This window comes from Eubalaena glacialis, chromosome Y (assembly GCF_028564815.1).
Source record: "Eubalaena glacialis isolate mEubGla1 chromosome Y, mEubGla1.1.hap2.+ XY, whole genome shotgun sequence".
Lineage (NCBI taxonomy): Eukaryota > Metazoa > Chordata > Mammalia > Artiodactyla > Balaenidae > Eubalaena > Eubalaena glacialis.
In genome coordinates, this window is record NC_083737.1 from 1,962,610 (window position 1) to 1,984,114 (window position 21,505).

Here is a 21,505-nt window from a genome sequence, read left to right on the forward strand (position 1 = left end):
TTGCCTGAGTAAATGCACCTGTCGCTGAGGGGTTATTCACCATACGCTGCATTTCAGACTCCAACAACTATTTTAATCCAAGAGTTTTAGAAACAGTCCGTTTTTAAACGGATCATTCCTTAGACCTATGTCCAGTAAGCCAAACCCTGGTGAGAATTATGCTGTATGTTTGAGAGACTTGGACCAATCCCTAAGCCTTCTTATTTTCAGAGTTTCCTTGGGTTTCTTGGGACCATCCTGACCTCCTGCTAAATGAGGCTTTCCAATGCATTCTCCATTTGTCAAGACAGATTTGACGTGTGGCCAAAAGCTCTGTGGCACATGGCTGACTACACGGCAGGTACGGAAAAGGATTCATTCTGTACCATCCCCCCAGCTCGCCTTTCATGAATTCATCCATTATTTTTCCTTCCGCCGGGTTCGCTGTTCCATTCCTGTACCCACACATGGTGGCACTGCCCAGAGCCCCAACGGGAAAATCACTAGGAGAAGAAACTGAGGTTGCCTTATCAGACACGGCCCGTGGGGGTGCCAGATCTCAGACCCCAAGCAATTGACAACCAAACTCCTGAAGACTTCCGGGGTCCCACTAAGAAGGTCGGTGTTCCTTCCACGTAAGAAAAAGACTTAGTGTTTTTGTTTGAAAGAAAGAATCTCACGTAAGCCACTGGGTCCCAACCCTTAGAAGTGGCAGGGATTTTTTTTTTAATTGAAAGGTTTGATTTGAAGTCAGAGATTTATTTTAACGTTCACCTCATTGTTCTCGACTTGCATTCTCTCTGTAGGTTACAGAATTTGCTAGTCTCATCCTGAGCGAAACAAAAGCCCATTGCAGGCAAATTCCACCCGACCCCCTGCAGCTGTCAGCACTGAAACGGGGACACGTCACAGATAACAAACCACTGGCGGGAACCACTTCCATCCCTCCACCCACTCCCTCTGCCCCCCACTCATTCACAGGTCTCCGGTAGATGTCATTACAACAGCTAGAATGACACGCACGCCCCGCCCCCCCAAAGAAAAAATACTTGGAGTGCATTGGAAAACACTGTGATTTTACCCATTTGTTCCTCCCCCAAAGCTCTGCTGCTTGAGAAGCGGAAAATCAGACTCGGCAACAGAGCCACGACTGCCCAAAGGCTTCATCCGTAAGTGTGCCCTGCTGAAATGGTGAGGCCGGCCACTGGTCACATACGGAGATCCTTCCCCTGCGAAACCACTCGAGCGTTATCTGCACCTCCCTCGGGACATTCATTCATTCCTTTCTGCTCTGGGTTATTACAAGATCACCTGGAAGAATCTTAAATCCCTTAGGAGCCCCTAAATTCTCTTAAGCCAAGGTCTCATCATCATTGCATTCTCCCTCAAAAAAAAAAAAAAAAATGTTAGGCACACAAATGGCATCTACTAGAGGTGACGAATGAAGGAACCAGCTCTTTCCCTGTGACTTATTGTCGACTGTATACCACTCTGACGCAGCAGGAATGCTGCCCTGATTGTTGGCAGCACGAAGGGAGGGGACACCTGTGAAGCCCCGGACCGGGTGCAGGGCACGCACTTCGTAGGCGGTGGCTGTCCTAATTAGAACATTGCCCACCCCTCGAACTGCATGGCAGTATTCGAGTTTCAGGATTTCAGCTACCCCTGCCAGCTTTTACCGCGAGCTCCATGGCGTAGACCTTACACCACGTATGTGCGGTCAGTCCTTCCTGCGTCATGGTAACAATACAAGCTACAGCGATCATACAGGTAAAAATAAGGCCATCCAGCACCATGACAGGGGGTGAGATTGGCCATGGCGGACAATTAAATAAGAAAGGTTCTTTTTATGAATTTGCCTTCACAGGTACAGAGAAACCCACAGTGGGGAAAGTTATGTGGCATATAACGATGTTGCCTCCAAACATTTAGAAAGAAAATGCTCTAAAGGACAGAGACGTGCCCTCTCTGGGTAACATCTTGTAGCTCAGCTGCCCATGGTACTAGCAGCGTTTCTTTTTAAGCCAATACTCTCATGTTATTTTATTACAAAATTATCCAGAGTGCTACCGTCCCCTTCTGTGTGACAATAAAAGGCTCTTTTTGGAAAGAAGGAATATTCCTCCAAATGCTCAGAGGTATTTGTAAAACAACAGAAACATCCTGAGAAATGAATGTAATGGCTTAAGGGAAGGGTTTTTATTTTTTGGCAAAAAAAGAACACAATCATCTATTAATATGATATCAGGGTCTAACGCAGATCTCGAAGATTAAAAAACATTCTCTGTTTTATTCAAGAGGGACCAGTAGCAGGAACACATTGGAAGTTAGACTTTTTTAATGAGTCAGGGTAGGCATATGTACTGCTCTAATTAAATAAAAATTAATCAGTAAGTGTGATGACACCAGCATGAGTTTGCTCGCTAGCCAACAAACGTCAGAGAGCTGTACACGAAACCTGTTACACTAACATATAACGCTCATTAAAGAGATAAAATATTCTACTGACTCACACTACGAAGTACTCTACTGATTTACACTACTACGGTATGGAAAATGTAAACTAATTTACATGCAACGTTTTAAGAATGAAAAATGAAAGAAGGCAGGCTTGTATGGGTGTATGTCAAAGCCCTAAGTACAACGAATTCTTCTTATGAATCTTATTAGGCAGGTTGTTCTGGTTTTGTTTTTCCTAGTACGTATTCACCATCTGTACTCACTTCTGTTATCTGACAGCATCACAGAGAAGGTTAGAAAGGAAAGAAACTTGGAAGTTACCTTGTCTGAATTCATCAGGCCCACAGGTTTAAGACATCTCTCAAGTTCACGGAGATAGTAACAGAAAGAGCTAGAAGCTAGAATAAGGGTACAGTCATCTTGTCCAAAAGACGGTGCTCCTTAGAAGATTTAAACGAAACAAAACTTGTTCTTGTCATTCCCAACGTTGGTGACCAAATCACGCTCAGTTTGCTTTTAATACAAACCAACCAAGAAACTCTGCGGCCATGTTCAAACATCTCGATGAAAAAACTATCAATCCAGGGCATAAAAAGAAAAGGAAGGAAGAACGAGAGGAGTTGGGGGGGGGAGGAAAAGAAAGGAAATATGCAAAAATCTTAAGCAACCTGTTCACGGGTGCCATTTGCTCAATTTTGTCCAATTTTGTCCAGATGGAGCGAGCAACGTCACCGTAAGAGACATCTCTGGGATAGACAGGAAGTGAATGCGAAGTTCAGAACCCACTGATTTTCCATCCCTTTGCTTAACCCACATACCCTGGCTTCCCCTACACTCTGTGGAATAGACCTGAGACTGCTTAGCTGTGCAGAAGAAAGCACGGTCACCATGATCTCGCGTCAATATGCAAGACACCGTTTAAAAAGGAAACCTCAGAAGGAAGTCTTCCCAGTACCTCTGAAAAACATGCTACGTTTCTCAGAAATAGGGTAATCTGCTTAGGGAGAAGGGACACAGAGAGCAAGGCAATCCCTGCCATCCTCACAGACGCAGCAAGAAGAACACAAGCTGGAGAAGAAGGAAACACAGTGGGGCTCACAGCATCCAGGAAAGACCCCAGGGCTACTGCATCGAGACCCACCAAGGCCGTAGCCCATGGCAAGTCCTCTGTCTCCCGAATCTACCCTGTGCCTAACTTTGCTACAGACAAGGGGTTGTTCACATTGAATTGCTGAAAGAATGATAAGGATTAATGCTCTGACTCCTTTTCTTCGTTCATCTCTTTGATCACCAGCCCACAGACCCAGACTCCTCCTGGTGCTGTATCCATTGGTAACCACAAGCATGGACTCGGGGCTGAGATGCTTTTTATATTCTGCTTACCTTTCACACTTAGTGCTTGTTTGGCTTCCTTTTTTTTGAAACACAAAAACAAAAAGCACGTGCTGTCTCTAAAGGCATCGGGGACATAGGTGGAAACTCAGAGGAAATAAGATAGAAGCAGGAAAAGCCTCAGTCACATTTGAAGGACAGACTGAAGATAAAGGTACACATACCAACACTCCAATCCATTTCCTCGGCAGCATCTCCATAAGCGCCGTGTTTACTTTTGCCGGCAAAGTCCCTCGAAGAGAAGAGAGCCGTGTGCACGTGTAGGAAAGCCAGGACAAGCAAGAAAGGGGTCTTAGCATTCCTGAAAAAAAAACCAAAATCCAAGAGCAAAATAAGCATGTTGGCCACCATTGTTTTTTTTTTTTTTTTTTTTTATTCTGAAAGTGAAAATGTTTATTCCCTTGGTAAAAAGAGATGGCATTTATAATTTTTCAGTCTCAAACGATAATATCAGATTCAGCATACTAACTAAGGAAAATTAAATCAGCTCCGACAATGGCAGTGAACTTTTAAAAAATTTTTATTTTGTATCGGAATATAGTTGATTAACAATGTTGTGTTAGTTTCGGGCATACAGCAAAGTGATTCAGCTATCCATATACCTGTATCTGTTGTTTTTCAAATTCTTTTCCCATTTAGGTTATTACAGGATACTAAGCAGAGTTCTCTGTGCTATACAGAAGGTCCTTGTTGGTTATCTATTTTAAATATGGCAGTGTGTACGTGTCAGTCCCAAAATCTGTCTCTCCCTGCTACCCTTCCCCACTGGTAACCATAAGTCTGTTGTCTAAGTCTGTGAGTCTGCTTCTGTTTTGTAAATAAGTTCATTTGTATCCGTTTTTTAAGATTTCATGTATAAGCAGTATCATATAATATTTGTCTTTTTCTGACTTACTTCACTTAGTATGATAATCTCCAGGTCCATCCATGTTGCTGCAAATGGCATTATTTCATTCTTTTTAGTGGCTGAGTAATATTCCATTGTATATATGTACCACACCTTCCTTATCCATTCCCTTATGTTCATAGCAGCACTATTCACAACAGCCAAGACATGGAAGCAACCTAAGTGTCCATCAATGAATGAATGGATATAGAAGATATGGCCACCATTTTGATTAGGATCAACCTATGATTACAGATGCAGTTTGAAAATTCAGAAAACACCACTGAATGATGCCGAATACTGAATCTCTTATTTGGGGGATGGCAAGTCTCTCTCCATAGGTAACTCATTGTACCCTCTACAGATCAGCAGACTGATGTGCTATGTCCTTGAGATATTCTCCGAAGCGACAACTCAGAAAAAAAAAAATGTATTGGAGAATGACCTACTTTCTTCTTGAATTCTATTCTTCCCTCTCTCTCTGAAATTTATATGAATTGAAGCACTTACCAAGCTGTATTCTTTCTGGAAAACACACACACACACACACACACACACACACACACATGCGTGCGCGCTCCTATCTAGTAAAGACAGTATCTTGAGTCGTCAACTACTTAGATCCACAGTTGAAAGCCAATTCAACTCTGTGTGCCGCCATGTTGCCCACCTTCTACTATAGAACAAGTCTCCTGGCAGGAACACTCCATTGTCAATACTGAATTTTGGAAGTTAAATGGAACATCCTCTGAATGGGCCTCAACCTGTACTTTAGTCGAGAGAGATGGATGGTACTGCAAGAGCTTTTCGTAGTTCAGAGTACACTAAACCCACTCTGGTGGAATTGTTGAGAAAGCACAGATGCTGGAGCGTTAAAAGTCCCTGTGCACATGTGGTCCTTGGGACACCTGCCAGGCAGCACGGTTACTGTGGGGAGGTCTGGGGGTTCACACCCGAGTCTGCTCAAAGGGATCAATAGGTCACATCGCTTCCTCTTGACATCTAGTGGACCTCTGAGAAATGCACTCAGTTGCTGTGTTTCAATTTCATGTAATAGCCTCCTCCTTTACCTTGCTCCAGGAGACCATCAGCAATTCCTTTCTGGCTAAAAGGGAATACTGAGTGAGTGCCCTTTTGAAGGCTATCAGGGCACAAATGAAAAAGAGAATGAATGCATTAATGGGTGAATGAATGTAATTTCTAATAAAGCATTTGCTGGTTTACCCAAGGATCATTTATATGCTCTCCTTCTCCCACTAGACCACAGGCTGGGGCATGTCATCTACATCTGTGGATTCCAGGCACCAGCACGATGACTGGCAGCTAGCATCGGTTCCGTAAACCTCTGTTATTCAATGAAATATTGCATTAGCTCTTTTCAGCTTCAAAAGTACCACCCAGAACTTTAGTGAACTACTTGGGACTCATGAATGCAAAGTGGTTCATGTAAAAGTTGCTCTACAGCAGATATTATTATATATATAAAATATATATGCGTGTATATATATTTTATATATACAAAATAATATATATACACATATATGTATAAATATTTTATACACACACACACACACATATGTGTCTGTGTGTGTGTCTGTCTATATATGTAGATATGTATCTCCAAACTTCTAACCTAAGTCAAAAGTCTCTGGCTGTATTGGAGGAATCACACCCTGTGTTCGACATCTTTGCCATTGAGCAAAAGTTCTAAAGGAAGAATCTATTTAATTCAAGCAACGTTGCTTGTATATGTTTACTTACTAACCTAACCCCTCATGATAACCAAAACCACTTCAAATTTACAACTGGGTCTCACAAATGCCATAACTTTACCTCTAATAAATAAATGGATGACACTCCTCTAAATTCATTTTCAATTTCCTAATGTGAATACAACCTGGGTTCCTTCAGCTCCTACTGCATTTGTGGGTCAAATGCTCACACCTACTGATTATCACACCTTCAAGGTCGCTCGCTTTTGGGAACAGAAAATAAACACAAAAGACCCCTTATGAGTGAGTCAGGCACTTCCTGTTCTCTGAAAACAGCAAATTCAGCAACTTGTTGTTGATTACTTGAATACTGTTTTATATTTCCAGCGCTGGGAGATGAATTCTGTCACATTTTTTTTCTTTTACAAGAGTATAAAATGAAGAAATACTGTTATTATTTCACAACTAGGAAAGCAAAAAAAAAAAAAGGTTATAAGTGGCTTGCCCCACTTCTCTCAGTAACTAGAGTTTGAAGGCAGGAGAATTAGAACCCACAACCTCTGTTGTATAAATCTCACTGTTACCTCTCAGAAAGAAAAGAAGAGATATCCACGTGCACACAGATGCACAGGAGCCGTCATCTGAGCTGATGACCTTCGCATGAGCATGTGTACCAAAGGCATCCCTTGGCTACCTCAAAGGGTACATACCCTTGAAGACCCTGAAGGAAGTGAGACTAAGCCATGGTACACCATGGACTTTGGCCACACAGGTGGCCTGTTCAATTTCCACCCTAGTCATTCTGGGCGCACGTTTCCTCACACCTGGATGCACTGTACCTCCTTCTCAAGAAGCAGATTAGGGCCCTAAAAACTGGCTTGGACTTCCCAAAATGAACATAAAATCTCACTCTTCATACTCGTCCCAAAATAGACAGTTACCTTACGAATAGGCACAATTTCACTGCCACCTGAGGCTCATCTGCTCTCCCATTTATCTTTAGACTTAGCGTTAAGGAAAATAGACAAGGATGCTTAAAAACTCCACTTCCCAAGCACGTACATGGTCATAACTTAAAATGCAGGATGTGACTGGCAGAGAAGGATGAGCTACGGCACGCCCAACAGCTTGGAAAAAAAAAAAAAGAAAACTGAGCAAAGAGGCAGCCATCAACATTATCGGCATTTTATAATCACAGGGATCACAAGATGAAGGCATTTGAAAACGTGGGGTGAGAATGAAAAAGCAAAGGATAAAGTGGGTGCAACAAGCAAACAAGGGAGCCCAAGACAAACGTCCTTCATAAAGAGGGCAGGAAGAACAGCTGAGTTGAGTCCAAGAGGTACCACTTTGGGGCTCAATCAATGACCATGGGATGTGATTTTTGTCTTGTAATGTAGGGGGACCCTGGGTGGAAGGGGAGAGGGCCATTCATGCGTTGATTACAAATATGCACCTATATACAGAATTATTTTTCTATAACCTCTTTGGCATCCAGTAGACTGTCCATGACAGATACCAGCCAAGGTGCTAGGTGTCCAAGAAGACTGATGAGATTTTACACACAAAAACCAACCCTGGAACATTTAGGGAAGCGTCCCCAGCTGCAAAAACTCCGAACCACGAAGATTTACCCTCCGGGAACAGAGGTGTGATCAATGCAGCACGGGCATGCGGGCTGGACAGACATCCATCATCACTGCCCTGCACACACCCTGGGGTGTGACTGCACACACCCCGAGACGTGACTGACGGCTTGCTCTTTGGTGGGGGGGGAGGAACCCTTGCTCAGCCTTATCCTTCAAGAGAGCAGGAAAGGCCATCCTCCCTCGTTTAGAAGGCCCAGGTCTCTCTTCCTCTCTACGACCTTGAAAACTAAATGACACTGGAGCAAGTTGGCGGGAGGGAGATCTCTCCATAACTGCTTAGCTCCTTTTTTATTAGCTGGAGCACTTCAGTAAACAACTCCCTTGAAAATTTATTGCCACCGCCTCGCACGCTGTGTGAAAAGATAGAACTTTCAGCTGCTACATGCCTTCCCTCCATTTGTTCCAAATACAGAAGGCAGCTCTGCACCTTCCCGGCAACCTTCAATCACTCCAATCTCAGAATCAAAAAGATTTACGTCCCGTCCACGCGTGAGTGAAACCTAGGCAAGAAGATGGCTATGGCGTTATTTATTTATTTTTTTTCTGTCTGCCACGGTCTTGCATACAATGTTCCTCTTCTCAAAGTTTGACCTTGATGATTCACCGAGTGTCCCCATTTGAGTCAGCATAGGGAATGATAGGAATGCAAATAGGGACGTCTGTGGATTCCTTCTGAGACCCCTCAGATGCTGGTGATTAGACTAAGGCATAAACCAGGTAGCGGTGTCAACAGTCACCCAGCCGGAGTCCGTGTGACCACCGCTCTGTACGCACAGAGATGGACACGCCTTGCTGTTCACTTCATCCATCCAGGCCTTTCACATCTATTCTGCCCACGTGACTCCAGGCACTAAAATATAAAGCTAAGCTGGACCGGCTCCTGCCATCAGCAACCCACAGTTCAGACAAGACCATTAATAATTGGTCTCAGCTGCTTTAAGTTCCACGATGGAGCACATCAGAGGATGGATACAGAGAAGGAGAGTGAATCTCAACCTGGTAGGAGTCAGAACTCACTCCTGGAGAGAGAGAGAGATTCCAGAAGTTCCTGCCGTGCGCCAGTGTATGTGAACGCTTTCCATAAATGCATCGGTGTCTGAGCCATTGTCCCCTGGGTGCTATTCAGATACAGGAGTGGACAATGGCAGAGACGTAACCTGTGTACTTACCTGGTGAGCTTTTACAAGCACACTTTCTATGGCATGTGGTCCCAAACGATTCACTGAACACTTCAGAATACACTTTTAAAAACAAAAACCCCACTATATGGATTTTTACCACTAACTGAAAGATACCACTAATAGGATGACAATTAGTTGGGAGTGGGGGGGAAACTGGGAACAATTTCAACTTTCTACTTCTTTATATTTTTATACTGCTTTGATTTTTTAAAGTAGCACATGCTATTTTCAAAACCACAGAAAAATGAAGATATATCTTAAATATAAAAACGAAGACAGGAAAGCCACCTCTTCCCCACAAAAACAGAGGGAAAAGAAATAGATACCCAGGTCTGAAAGTCGGTTTGTGTAATGAGATTTAAGATGCTGCCCTGACTTTAGTCATGCTGGCGCCCCTCCAGCTATGACAAGCACCCCTGCTTCCCCACAAGCACCCTAGCTTCCCCACAATGGCCTCATCTGGGAAGCTTCACGACGGGCTCTCTTTGTGAGACGATCCTTCACAGACAGCCTTGCCTGTGACTCTGTGTGACTCCTATAGATTATATGGCTTTGTACCCACAATGGGGTACGGTGAGGACGCCCGACTAGAGACACCATCCATAATCGGGCTCAACCCTCCACACACAGCTGAACTTCAATCAAAGAGCTTGAGGCCAGCCACACGCCCCACTCCGGAACAGGTGGTGGCAAGATTCTTTGATGCTTCCGGTTTTAAATCACCTGGCGTTCATTCGTTAAGTATCCTAACCCAGAGGTATTGAACATCCATAGGAAAAAAAGTCAAATTTCTTTATGCTTCAGGTAGGAGGAAAGAAGTAACAATTGAAATCGTTGTAATAGGAGACTGGACGCTAGGGAAGAAGATGGATTTCCAAACTACTTCCGTTTCTGCTTCTTCTTCTCTTTCTGCTTCTGTTTCTGTTTCTTGTCTTCTTCCTCCTCATCGTCCCCCTCCTTCAAGTCTATACATGCCCCCTTTGGTCCCTGGCAAAGAGGACAGGCTCATGACAAACTGAGGAGAGGCACTGTCTACTCTCAGCTTTCTAGACGGAGCCCCTTCCTCTCTGGAGAAGGCCGCCCGCTCAGTTAAGTGGACACAAGGATCCTCACAGACTACCTCTGGGGACGATGCAGGTGGGCGATGAGTGGGGACTGCCTCGCCGAAGGGTTCATCGTGACTTGTCCTGGAAGCAGGTCAAGGAAGCATGGCTGAGTCATCATGCCAAGTGCTCAGGAGTGCCCTAAAAGGATGGGGGTACAACAGCATGGGGGTGTGCCCCCTTGAATGGACCCTCCAAGGGAAACAAACAAGACTGCCTGTGTTACCCCATCCCAGGAAATCTGCCCCGTCTGGGATACCTCTGTTAGTAGGTGGATGCCCAATATAAAGATAGGTCATCTATTCTACAGGTTCCCTCCCAGCCTGGACCCACGAAAGAAGCACATGCAGGATGCATGCAGGATGTGAGCAGAGCACCCTCACGCTTCGCCAGAGGGAACAAAGGAGTGAGTATAATGGGGATCCCTTCTAAGACGCGGAGCACACAGCAATTCACTCAACATCAGGACCCAATGCTAAAAAACCAGGCCAATATTTTTAAAAATCGAGAAATTTCCAACTTAAAAAATCCCCCGAAATAGTCCCCCGCACACACGCAAATCGGTATTCCTGATTTCTCTGGAACGTTGGGATGTTGGGAGTACCACCCACACTCCTTCGGCACAGCAGTTAGCGAGAGCCCTCAGGAGTCAGCCATCCGAATGGGCTGCACCAAATCCAGCTCCCTCGGGCCCCAAGCCTCATCCCGCCCATCACGCATTTCCTTGCCAGCCATCACGCATTTCCTTGCCAGCCTGCGCCTCCGCGTATCTGCGCCTTAACGCCTGATGTACTAAAGCTCATACCTCCTGATTCCCGTGTGGGTCGTAATCCTGGGGCACCAAAGAGATCTGCGGGTTTGATGAAAAAGGGAAGGTCCGAGCGTGCTTTATCCAGACCCCATTCAGGTGGGAATGCCGTGGGCCTGGACCCAGGATGGCTAAAGACAAGCATCCTCCAGAACTGCCTTCCGCTTGCAGCTTGCTCAGCCTGGAAGGAGGGGCGCATCCAAAGAACCACTCCCCGTTCCTAAATTCATGTCCTGTTGCCCGATGAAAGTTAGAAAACGAGCCAAGGGACTTCCCTGGTGGTCCAGGGGTTAAAACTCCGTGCTCCCAATGCAGGGGGCCCAGGTTTGATCCCTGGTCACGGCACTAGATCCCACATACATGCCACAACTAAGAGCCCACATGCTGCAACTAAGACCTGGTGCAGCCTAATAAATAAATAAATATTAAAAAAAAAAAAAAGGAAACCAATCAAGTAGCATCTACCCTTATTGAACAAGACAATTCTTTGATTATTTAACCTTTCCACTTTTGAACGTGTCTGTACGCGTGTGTCTCCCTGCGTGTTGCCCTTAATCTTCCAGCTGATTTACTTTTCTCACCATGAACCAAAGTCAAGGTCGCCCCTATTCTTTTCTGGCTTAAACTCTTATTTAAACTAATAAAATGATCCCTTCGCTCCAAAGAAGCTTTGTGTCCAATCACAGCTATTCATCACGGCCACTGAGACCACAGCCCAGCTGGCAAGGTGAAAGGCTAGGCTGGAGGTGCCCTGTAAATGCATCTCGGGACCCTGAGTGTGCGAAACGCTGACGGCACCAGGACAGGATAAAAGGTCAGATCTTCCGATGATACAGTTATCAACTGTCACAGGTCTGAGGGCGTTATCATGACACAAGTGATGCTCGTACAAAGGCGTATTTATTTACTATAAAACTGCAGACTACAGAAAAGGTTTGGGGGGGGCTCTTCCCCCATGACTCCCCACCAAGGGCAGGACATTTCCCTGTGGATGTTATTGCCCGCAGTCACTCATACTCCCCATAATTCTGAGGTCACGTGGCTTCCCTGTGGGGAGAGGTCAGGGATCAGGGTTTGGTAAAGTTAGAAAAAGGGGATCTTACAACTCTGGGGAATCCGATGAAAAGTAGAACTCTATGTCATTTCCAGCTTTTGGACTTGTTTTCTGGTAGATCCTAAAGGACACTTTCATGAAGCACAAGAAATATCTGAAAATGAGCTTACCTGAAAATGGTTAGCATTGATTTCACTTTTGATTATAGGCTTTAAAGCTACAAACACACACACACACACGTGTGTGTGTGTGTGTGTGTGTGTGTGTGTTGTGTGTGTGTGTGTAATGTCAATGCAACTTCCATAAACCAGGACCTGGAGAACACTCCTGGTAGATTTCATATGTATTTATGAATCCAGTAACTGGATACCCTATACTATACAAATTATGTGGGTTTGTATAAAGTCATCATTTTGGAATATTTCTTCAGAGTGAGGGTGTCTTTACTGGCAGAGAAACACACAGTGTTTGCTTTCAACTGAAATGCTTTTTCTAGCAACGAAACGCCGGTTTCAGTGACTTTAGGGAGGAAAGGGGCCGACAAATCTGGCTCTTGCCGTGGCAGAAATGACCCGGGTTCGCCTCTCTCTATGAAGGACGTTTGGAAGCGTGAATCTCTTTCCACCCGCTGGCATCGCACCTTTTTAAATGCAGTTCAACTTGAACTAAAAAACTACCTTGGGAACAAAATTAACTTGCTAAATTCACCCGTCACCACGTAGCCTATATCTTTTCGGAATACTCAGCCACTTCTCCCTCGCCACGGTTAAGGATTGTACTACGAACGTGAGTTTATCTAAGAATTCCCAGGTGTGTTCTCCTTTGGGGGCATGGGACCTGGACGCTTCCATTTGGAGAAGGGGTATTGAATTTCCTAGTCTTCTTCCAAATAATCCACACTCGAACCTTGATGGTAAGTCTGCAGAGTAGATGCGGAAGCAAAGAAGGCAGCAAGCTCGTTATGGTCCGCTCAGGAGAGCCCTCACAGAGAGTTGGATACGGGTTCTAACCCGCTCTCTACTATTCCCTGCGGGGCTTTTGCTCTCACTCCAAAGTTCTGAGCCTCAAATTCCTCCACAAGAAGACATCTCTTGACCCATCTTCCAGGGTCCTTTTGTAGCATGCAAGAGGTGAGGGGTATGAAACGTGACCAAGAATACATGTATATCCACAGTGCCTGGCGTATATCTAACCAGTATCTGTTAAAACTCGAACACACCCCTAGCTGGGCACCCAAGCTTGATCTGTTTTATAAAACATGAATGAGAGTCATGACCAGGGAGAAAGCTGGAATGACTGAAGGGCCCTTCACTCAGGGCATATAAGGAGGATTGAGTATCTCTAAGAAATCTACAGGTCATTCCTTCCTGTCAGAGCAACAAGGATTTCTTGCTAATTAAAGTGTGTTTAGCATGACCTGTCTCGAATTACTGTACAGCTTAGAACATATGTTGAGCTAATTATCTAGGTCTCTAATGGTAGAAGCATCTTCCCAAGATAAGTTCTATCCCTAAAAGAGTAAATTAGGGTGAGGGATCGTGGAGTGCATAGTTATATATTCCACACCGTCACTCTCCTCAACTTGGAAACACCTGCTTGTAATCCCGGGGCACATACCTAAATCTGGCTAAGCAGACTTCATTTGAGACGATCACAAACCAATAAAGCATCATCCCCTTATGCCCTTGTCATCTGTATCTTCACATCGCAAGTTAGTATCTCGAGAACAAATGTCTGAGTATAAATCATTTCATCCACAAGGCTCAGAGAGAGAATATAAATTTTAGAAAAGAGAGTTTAAATCATTTTCCTCATCACCTTTGACAAATGAACCCAGGGAGAGCTGTGTATCCAAAAACTGGTTTTTATATCAATACGTTGAAATAAGGCACTGGTTTCAATCGGAAAATTTTGATTCAAGAGCATTTGAATAAATTTCACAAACACCGTTATTGCTTGGATGAGGTTTTCCTTCTTCTGCTTCTGAGTAGCCCTGAATCCATGTCTCACAGAGGTGGTAAGGCCTGCCTAAATTACTCAGGATCTTCTGGTCAAAGAGATATACATTTAAATGTCCTCAGATCCTTGAAAAAAATTTTTATAAATATGATAGTGTCACAATCTGTTATAATTCTTTGGTAACATATTAAGGCAATTCTCTCCAGATTCTTGAAAATAACAATTCAGCAAATCAGATATCTCCTGTAACACAGGAAGACGATGGTACCCAAGGATGATTTTACCTAGATGTTTAAAATCTTTGAATCTTCAGATAATGTATATGAGAAATTTTTTTTGTGAATGACATCATGGTACACACATGGTAGTACTGTCACTAATACTGACCAATTTATGCATTGCTCCAATGTGGGCAATAGTCGTTTACATTAGAATCACCTATTTAAAGACTAAACCCTTTTCAAATAATTCAATAAGCATAACCTCCCACAATGGTGTTGCTAGAGTATCCTAAATCTCTAGTTCTGGAAGAAAACTGCAGAAACCCCAATATAATCCAGATAAACTGGTTGGACCGCTAAGTATTGGAGAAATGCAAATCAAAACTACAGTGGTATCACCTCACACCAGTCAGAATGGCCATCATCAAAAAGTCTACAAACAATAAATGCTGGAGAGGATGTGGAGAAAAGGGAACCCTCCTACACCGTTGGTAGTAGTGCGCGTTGATGCAGCCACTATGGAAAACAGTATGGAGGTTCCTTAAAAAGCTAAAAATAGAGTTACCATATGACCCAGCAATCACACTCCTGGGCATATATCCAGAAAAAATGAAACCTCTAATTTGAAAAGAAACATGCACCCCAATGTTCAATGCAGCACTATTTACAACAGCCAAGACATGGAAGCAACCTAAATGTCCATCAATAGATGAATGGATAAAGAAGATGTGGTATAAATATACAATGGAATATTACTCAGCCATAAAAAAGAATGAAATAATGCTATTTGCAGCACCATGGATGGACCTAGAGATGATCATACTAAGTGAAGTGAGTCAGACAGAGTAAGACAAATACCATATGATATCACTTCTATGTGGAATCTAAAAAAGTGATACAAATGCACTTATTTGCAAAACAGAAATAGACTCACAGACATAGAAGACTTACGGTTACCAAAGGGGAAAGCGGGGGAGGAGGGATAAATTAGGAGTTTGCAATTAACAGATACACACTACTATACATAAAACAAATAAACAACAAGGACCTACTGTAGAGCACAGGGAACTCTACTCAATATTTTGTGATAACTTATAATGGAAAAGAATCTGAAAAAGAATTTATATATCTACATAGTATATCTATAGTATATATAACAGAATCACTTTGCTGTACACCTGAAAGTAACACAACATTGTAAATAAACTATACTTCAATACAAAATAAATGAAATTAAAGTTAAACAAAGATAAACTGGTTGAGGGTCAATACCCTTAGGTTAATCAAATTTGTTTCGATCCCGTCCCAAAGTCATACGCCAAGGAACCCATTAAAATTCCTCCTAATCAGATGAATATTCATATATCCTATAGATTCAATCATCTGTGTCCAAATACCACATGCTGTCAAAACGTGACTCACCCTGGAAGTTGAGGACCACTCCTGAAGCCTGTCATTTTATAAGGAGCATTGTATTATTCACCTCCTCCCCGTAGGTTTCTGAGGGATTGCTAGTCAACGGACAGGGACAGGAGAGGGTTCCGCTGCTTCAGCAAGTTTGCCAAACAGCAGACGGTTGTATTCTGGCTTAAATGGGTAGGTCTGCCATCCACAGAACACCACTGCACCTCGGAATGGCCGTTCTCTTACTTGTAAAATACTGTAAGGCTGACCCACGAGGTAAAAGCTTTCTTTGTCTACCATGCAGACTGGGACCCACTGTTGAATCATGACATTAATTTTGTGTCACAACCAGATAATTTTTTAAAAAATAAAACAGAAGGGAATCAGGTAGGAAGTATCAGAAGTGATCACTCTATGAAGAAATAAATCCTTTCTGGAAACTTTTGCATCAGTTAAACATCTGTGTATGACATCTTATTGGATGACGGTGTAAAATGTATGTCTTACGAAGTTCAAAAGCTTCTTCATTAGATCATGTTAGCACCACCTTCTAGAAAAATCTAGGCAGCTTAGTGATGGTGCCGTTCTCTAAAAGCAAAAACCCACAGATGCTCCAGGATTTCTCAGAGTGTTCTACAGGAGTTTAGAACTCTAGGGGAGCTTGTTAACAGGGAGACGCAAAGTCTTACCTTAGAACTACTCAGTAGGAATTTCTCAAGGTAAGACTGGCAATCTTCAATTTCAGCCAGCACCCCAGCACCTCCCTACACAAAGTCTGAGGACTCACAATTCTCCACCTACTATCAAAAGCTTTTCCCCTCCTCCCTTCTTGGTCTACCTGTGGGAAGTTCCAACGATCCAATTTTCTATGCCACCACGTACTGAGCTATCAAAGGCAATCCGACAAGGGACAGATCTGCACCAAGCACCACGCTCACGATGCGGGTGTCCGTTCCCGTGAGGCCCGCCTCTGGCTGTGCAGGCCAATGGGTAGGCTGACCGGGAGCACTGATATCTCAACAGTATCTCCATGTTCAAAATCACGGACACAGATGTTCACCAGCGTGATGGCCAGCTGAACATCTTCCCCTTTCTCTTAAGAATCGAATTATCAATATGTCCTTCATCACGCCATGTTGCCAGCTTCCTCCACTCTCTGGTGCCTGAAAAGACCTGCTCTCATGGGCAGGGCAAGTAACCACCAAGGCCAAACCTCTGATTTTCACACCGAGTTCCCACCTTTCTCTATAGGACTATCCTCTACACTTTCAGAGGCAACAAAACAATTTTGTTCATTTTTGATAGCAAGTGTTCCTGAGACAGACTGTTGTCAAGCCCTCTGTGGATGGTTACCCCCTTTGCTGACTGCAAACACCAAAACTACAAACTCAAGAGGCCCCAACAGACCCACAAGAGATCATCTGCTTCACCCAGTTGACTCACAGAGCTGCTCTGCTCGGAAACGTGCCCAGAATATTTTGGATCTCCTCACGTTGTTTATATCGTATAACATCTACAGTAAACAATACACATGACCTTTCCTCTCTTAATCACACACCTGAAGAGTAAAGACCGTGGTGATGCCTTAAGGTCCCTGTTGTCACTCAGACATTTTTGGGGCATGGCCTCATAAACAGAGGACGTGCAGGAAACTGGCAAAGCATCTCTGGGGGGAGCCCAGGTCATCGCAATTCCTGACCCACTCCCCCCCCCCCCACCCAATACATGCCCAGTTGGAGAAATCCCCCAACCACAGAGGGGGAAACATGGCTCAAAGGACCACCCCGGTTCCTCCACCTCCATGGAAACACCTGAAATAGCATATTACATGTGGCCCAGGCAGCATCAGGCTGGGAGGCGATACCAACCGTTGTATGAACTGGGCCGCGTCCGCCGTGAGCCTCTGCGTGAGGTTGTCATAGGACATGGGCTGCTGGGTGATGTCACGGTTCCTCATGAGGAAGCAGTTCAGGGGCCGGAAGTAATGCAGGAAGCACAGCAGGGCGCCGAGGACCAGGGCGGCCAGGAAGAAGAGGCAGAAGAAGACGCAGGGGGGCACCTGGACGAGCCCCAGGCACCTGAGCACGGCCAGGGTCAGCAATGTGATGGCGATGACCTGCAGGGGGATGAAGACCAGCAGCCTTAAGGCCCTGGTGAACACGCTGCCTTCGCCCGGCTTGCAGTCCCGCAGGTTGGTCATGGGCAGCCCGTGGAAATAGTCGAAGCCATGGCTCAAGGGGTGGTGACAGAGGTCCGCTCTGTTGTGACAGCTGGTGCCAAGGTGCCACTTCCCTGAGCAGACAAACAAGCAGGCGGCATGTTTAGTCCCAGCGAACACCCCGACACGAAGGTCAGCTTCCGAGTCGCGCACGCCGGAAAGTGGCCTCTTTCTGCGTACTCATCAGCCAAAACGATTCTACCGCTTCCACCTCCGTTTCCACAAACGGTAGGGTAGGAACCACGCTCTCCACCAGAAATCAAGAGGGGATTTAGTGATTGGAAAAAATATAAATAAAATAAAAGACACACACCTCACATACTTCATAGGCAGGAGACAAAACTACATAGATGAACACCAATGTTTTTTGGGGACATGTGTTTTTTTTAAAGACATTTCCTTAAAAGGAAAGTCTTAAAACCAACCTGATTTTGTCCCTGAAATGCTAGAAGTGGAAATGAATCCTTATGTAAAAACTACCCCTGAGGCATGAGGAAATCATACTCATAACTCAGCAATTATTTTAAACACCTATAAACATTTCTTACAAAATGTGAACTGTACGGGACTTTCCTGGAGATCCAGTGGTTAAGACTCCACGCTCCCACTTGCAGGGGACACGGGTTCGAGTTCTGGTCGGGGAACTAAGATCCCACATGCCACGCAGTGTGGCCAAATAATAAAATAGAATAAAAATGAAATGTGACTGTATCACTAAATTAGGGAGTGCCTCACACAAGAGAAAAAGTGGTGGTGGTTTGACAAAATGTGGGAGGAAAGAGACGGGTCATTTTGCTCCCATGAGATTTTCTAGGGTTCCTCTGATGACCTGCATAGACCCAAGTTTATCAAGTGAAAGGGGAGAAGGATTCGTTCCTATCAAGGGGATAAAATCAGTGGGAATGTCAACCGAGAAAAATTCAGACGCAATTTTAGTACTGAAACGTAAAATGAAAATCTTTATCAATAGTATGGTGTGTGTGTTTGTGTGTGTGTGTGTGTGTGTGTGTGTAGTTTTGTATGCTGTGTGTGTGCATAATTATTTATCCATTTCTCTATCTGTTTTCTATCATCTGTCTCATCTTTCTATCTCATCCATCCACCATCTACTCATTCACCAGCCATTCACCATCTATCATCCAGCCATCATCCATCATCCAACCACCACCCATCATCCATCCACCATTGATCCATCCATCCACCATCCATCCATCCATCCAAGCATCCACCATACATCCATCTGTCCATCCATCATCCATGCATCCATCCATCCATCCACCATGCATCCATCCATCCACCCATCCATCCATCCATCCATCCATCCATCCATGCATCCATCCACCATGCATCCATCCATCCACCCATCCGTCCATCCATCCATCCATGCATCCATCCACCATGCATCCATCCATCCACCATCCATGCATCCATCCATCCACCCATCCATCCATCCATCCATCCATCCACCATCCATGCATCCATCCATCCACCCGTCCACCATCCATGCATCCATTCATTCATCCACACACATACACATACATACATAAATAAGGACACACATCTACACATTCAAATAGTACATACAGACGCATGGTGTTTGAATTTAGAATTGAAATAATTTCTTCCCTATTTACAGTTGTGCAAACTCTATCAGTCATTTCATCTTCAAGAAGGCTGCTCTCATGCCCTCCCCACTTTCCCACTCACCCAGGTCCTCGCCTCCTCCCACCAGCTGCCCATACCTATCAGAGCTGTGGAATAGCCTTGATTCTTCAGGAGCTTGGCGAACGTAATCTCACTGTGGGGAAGTCCTCCGGAAGAGGCCGAGAAGACGAAAACTCCCACTTGGGACCGAGACGCCATTCCTAAGCCAGGAGAAACCCACCATTAGGACAGGGGAAGCATTAGGACTGGGAGGTGGACCAGGGCCGCGGCGACGGAACCAGGAGGCCGGTTACCTGAGCGGACGGGATACCGGCCCGTCAGGAAGGCCGCCCTGCTGGGTGTGCACAGCGGCGATGCTGCCAGGTGCTGCGTGAGCTTCGCTCCCCCTCTGGCCAAGCGGTCGATGTTGGGAGTCCTGGAACAAAGACTCAGGTCATTCATCGCGACCCTGAAAAGAAAGCTTTCTCTCTGGCTTTGTACAGTGAGTCACTTGTCACTTATCCAGGGAAACTGCGACGGGACAGGGGGAAGGAAGGGGACACAGCACCGAGACTCAGAGTGACAAGAGAACCACACTGAGGATGAAATCATCCAGGTCTGCCCTCTCCAGGGGCCCACCCATGCCCCCCTGGGGGCTCTGAGCTGCTGATTTAGGAGAGGAGCCAAGTCCTGACAATGGGCTGCTGTGAGGAGCGGGAGGGGCAAGGGGCAAGGTCTCAGTCCTCCGTCACCTGTGCCCCCCACCAGTTACCTCCGTGCCCCAAACGAGAAAGCTCTGGGAGCAGCCTGACTCTTCTCTTCCCAACCACAGCCAAAGAGAAGCTCCTAACCAGTTCTCACCAGGCTCTGCCAAATTTCCACATGGCCCCAGGGAGAACGGGGTGACGGCACCGTCCGGGGAAAGGGACGATGGGCTCCCGGTGCATTTATGAGGGATCAGTAACAAAGGGGTCACAGACTCCAGGGAAAAGGGACACAACAACGTGGAAACACGACATGCCGTGAGACACTCACACCCTCTGAGTGTCTTTTTTTTTTACGCCAAAGAAACACTCATTTATGGGCTGACTTCTAGGATGATGCCTTATGCAGGACAAGCCATCCTGCCACCTTTTATCCAGGACTGGTGTGGTCCATCACCTTAGGAAATCATGCCAGACTTCCTAGGCATTCAGAGGGGAAGGTCCTTCAGGTCTGGGTCCACACTGAGTGACGATCCCTTATCCTCCAGTGGGAACCCCAGCGCCTGCCTCTCTGCCAGGCTGCTCATCTTCTATACTTCAGTTCTGAGCGTAGATGGGACTCCCCCCACCCTGCCATGGCCTCCTTGCCCTGTGGGAGAGGCCTGTTCCATCTGTAGGATGTCAGTCCCTAGCCCGCATCACGGCAGCTTCCTCCCTGTAAAGGGTCGGAGTGGCTAATGGCACTCCCCTCCAACACTTCTGCCTGTGGCGTGGGGCACGTATCTTGTTCCGTTGTGACGCCACTGCTTCCCTGGTCCAGCGCCCACAGGCTAGTCCTGTAACAATGCATAGCTCGAAGGGGAAGGTCACGGCATTGCACTGTAATGTCAAGCTGCTCTCTCATCTATTAGTTTAACTTATGCCTTTAATTGTCAACATTTCCACTTTGCTTTGGCCTTACATTACAAGATGCTGAGAACACTGAGACTGTCTGTATATTTGACTTAATCCCCTTAGTGCCTAGACTGGCCACTGAAAAATGTGACTATTTTGGGGTGTGATATTATAAAACGTAAAATGAAAAATGTCCTTCAGAAAGAATTGGGGAGGAAGGGATAAATTAGGAGTTTG

At 45.2% G+C, this 21,505-nt stretch overlaps 1 protein-coding gene across 1 annotated transcript in view; it reads right to left on the minus strand.

Moving 5' to 3' along the window:
* LOC133082908 (steryl-sulfatase-like) overlaps positions 1-21,505 on the minus strand; it is a 123,387-nt gene that overhangs the window by 59,442 nt on the left and 42,440 nt on the right. Inside the window, exons 3-6 of the mRNA XM_061179581.1 lie at positions 19,985-20,106; positions 19,769-19,891; positions 17,677-18,100; positions 3,996-4,132 (exon numbers count right to left, since the gene is read on the minus strand). Of these exons, the coding sequence (XP_061035564.1) occupies positions 3,996-4,132; positions 17,677-18,100; positions 19,769-19,891; positions 19,985-20,106 (806 nt within the window). The remainder of the gene's footprint in view (positions 1-3,995; positions 4,133-17,676; positions 18,101-19,768; positions 19,892-19,984; positions 20,107-21,505) is intronic.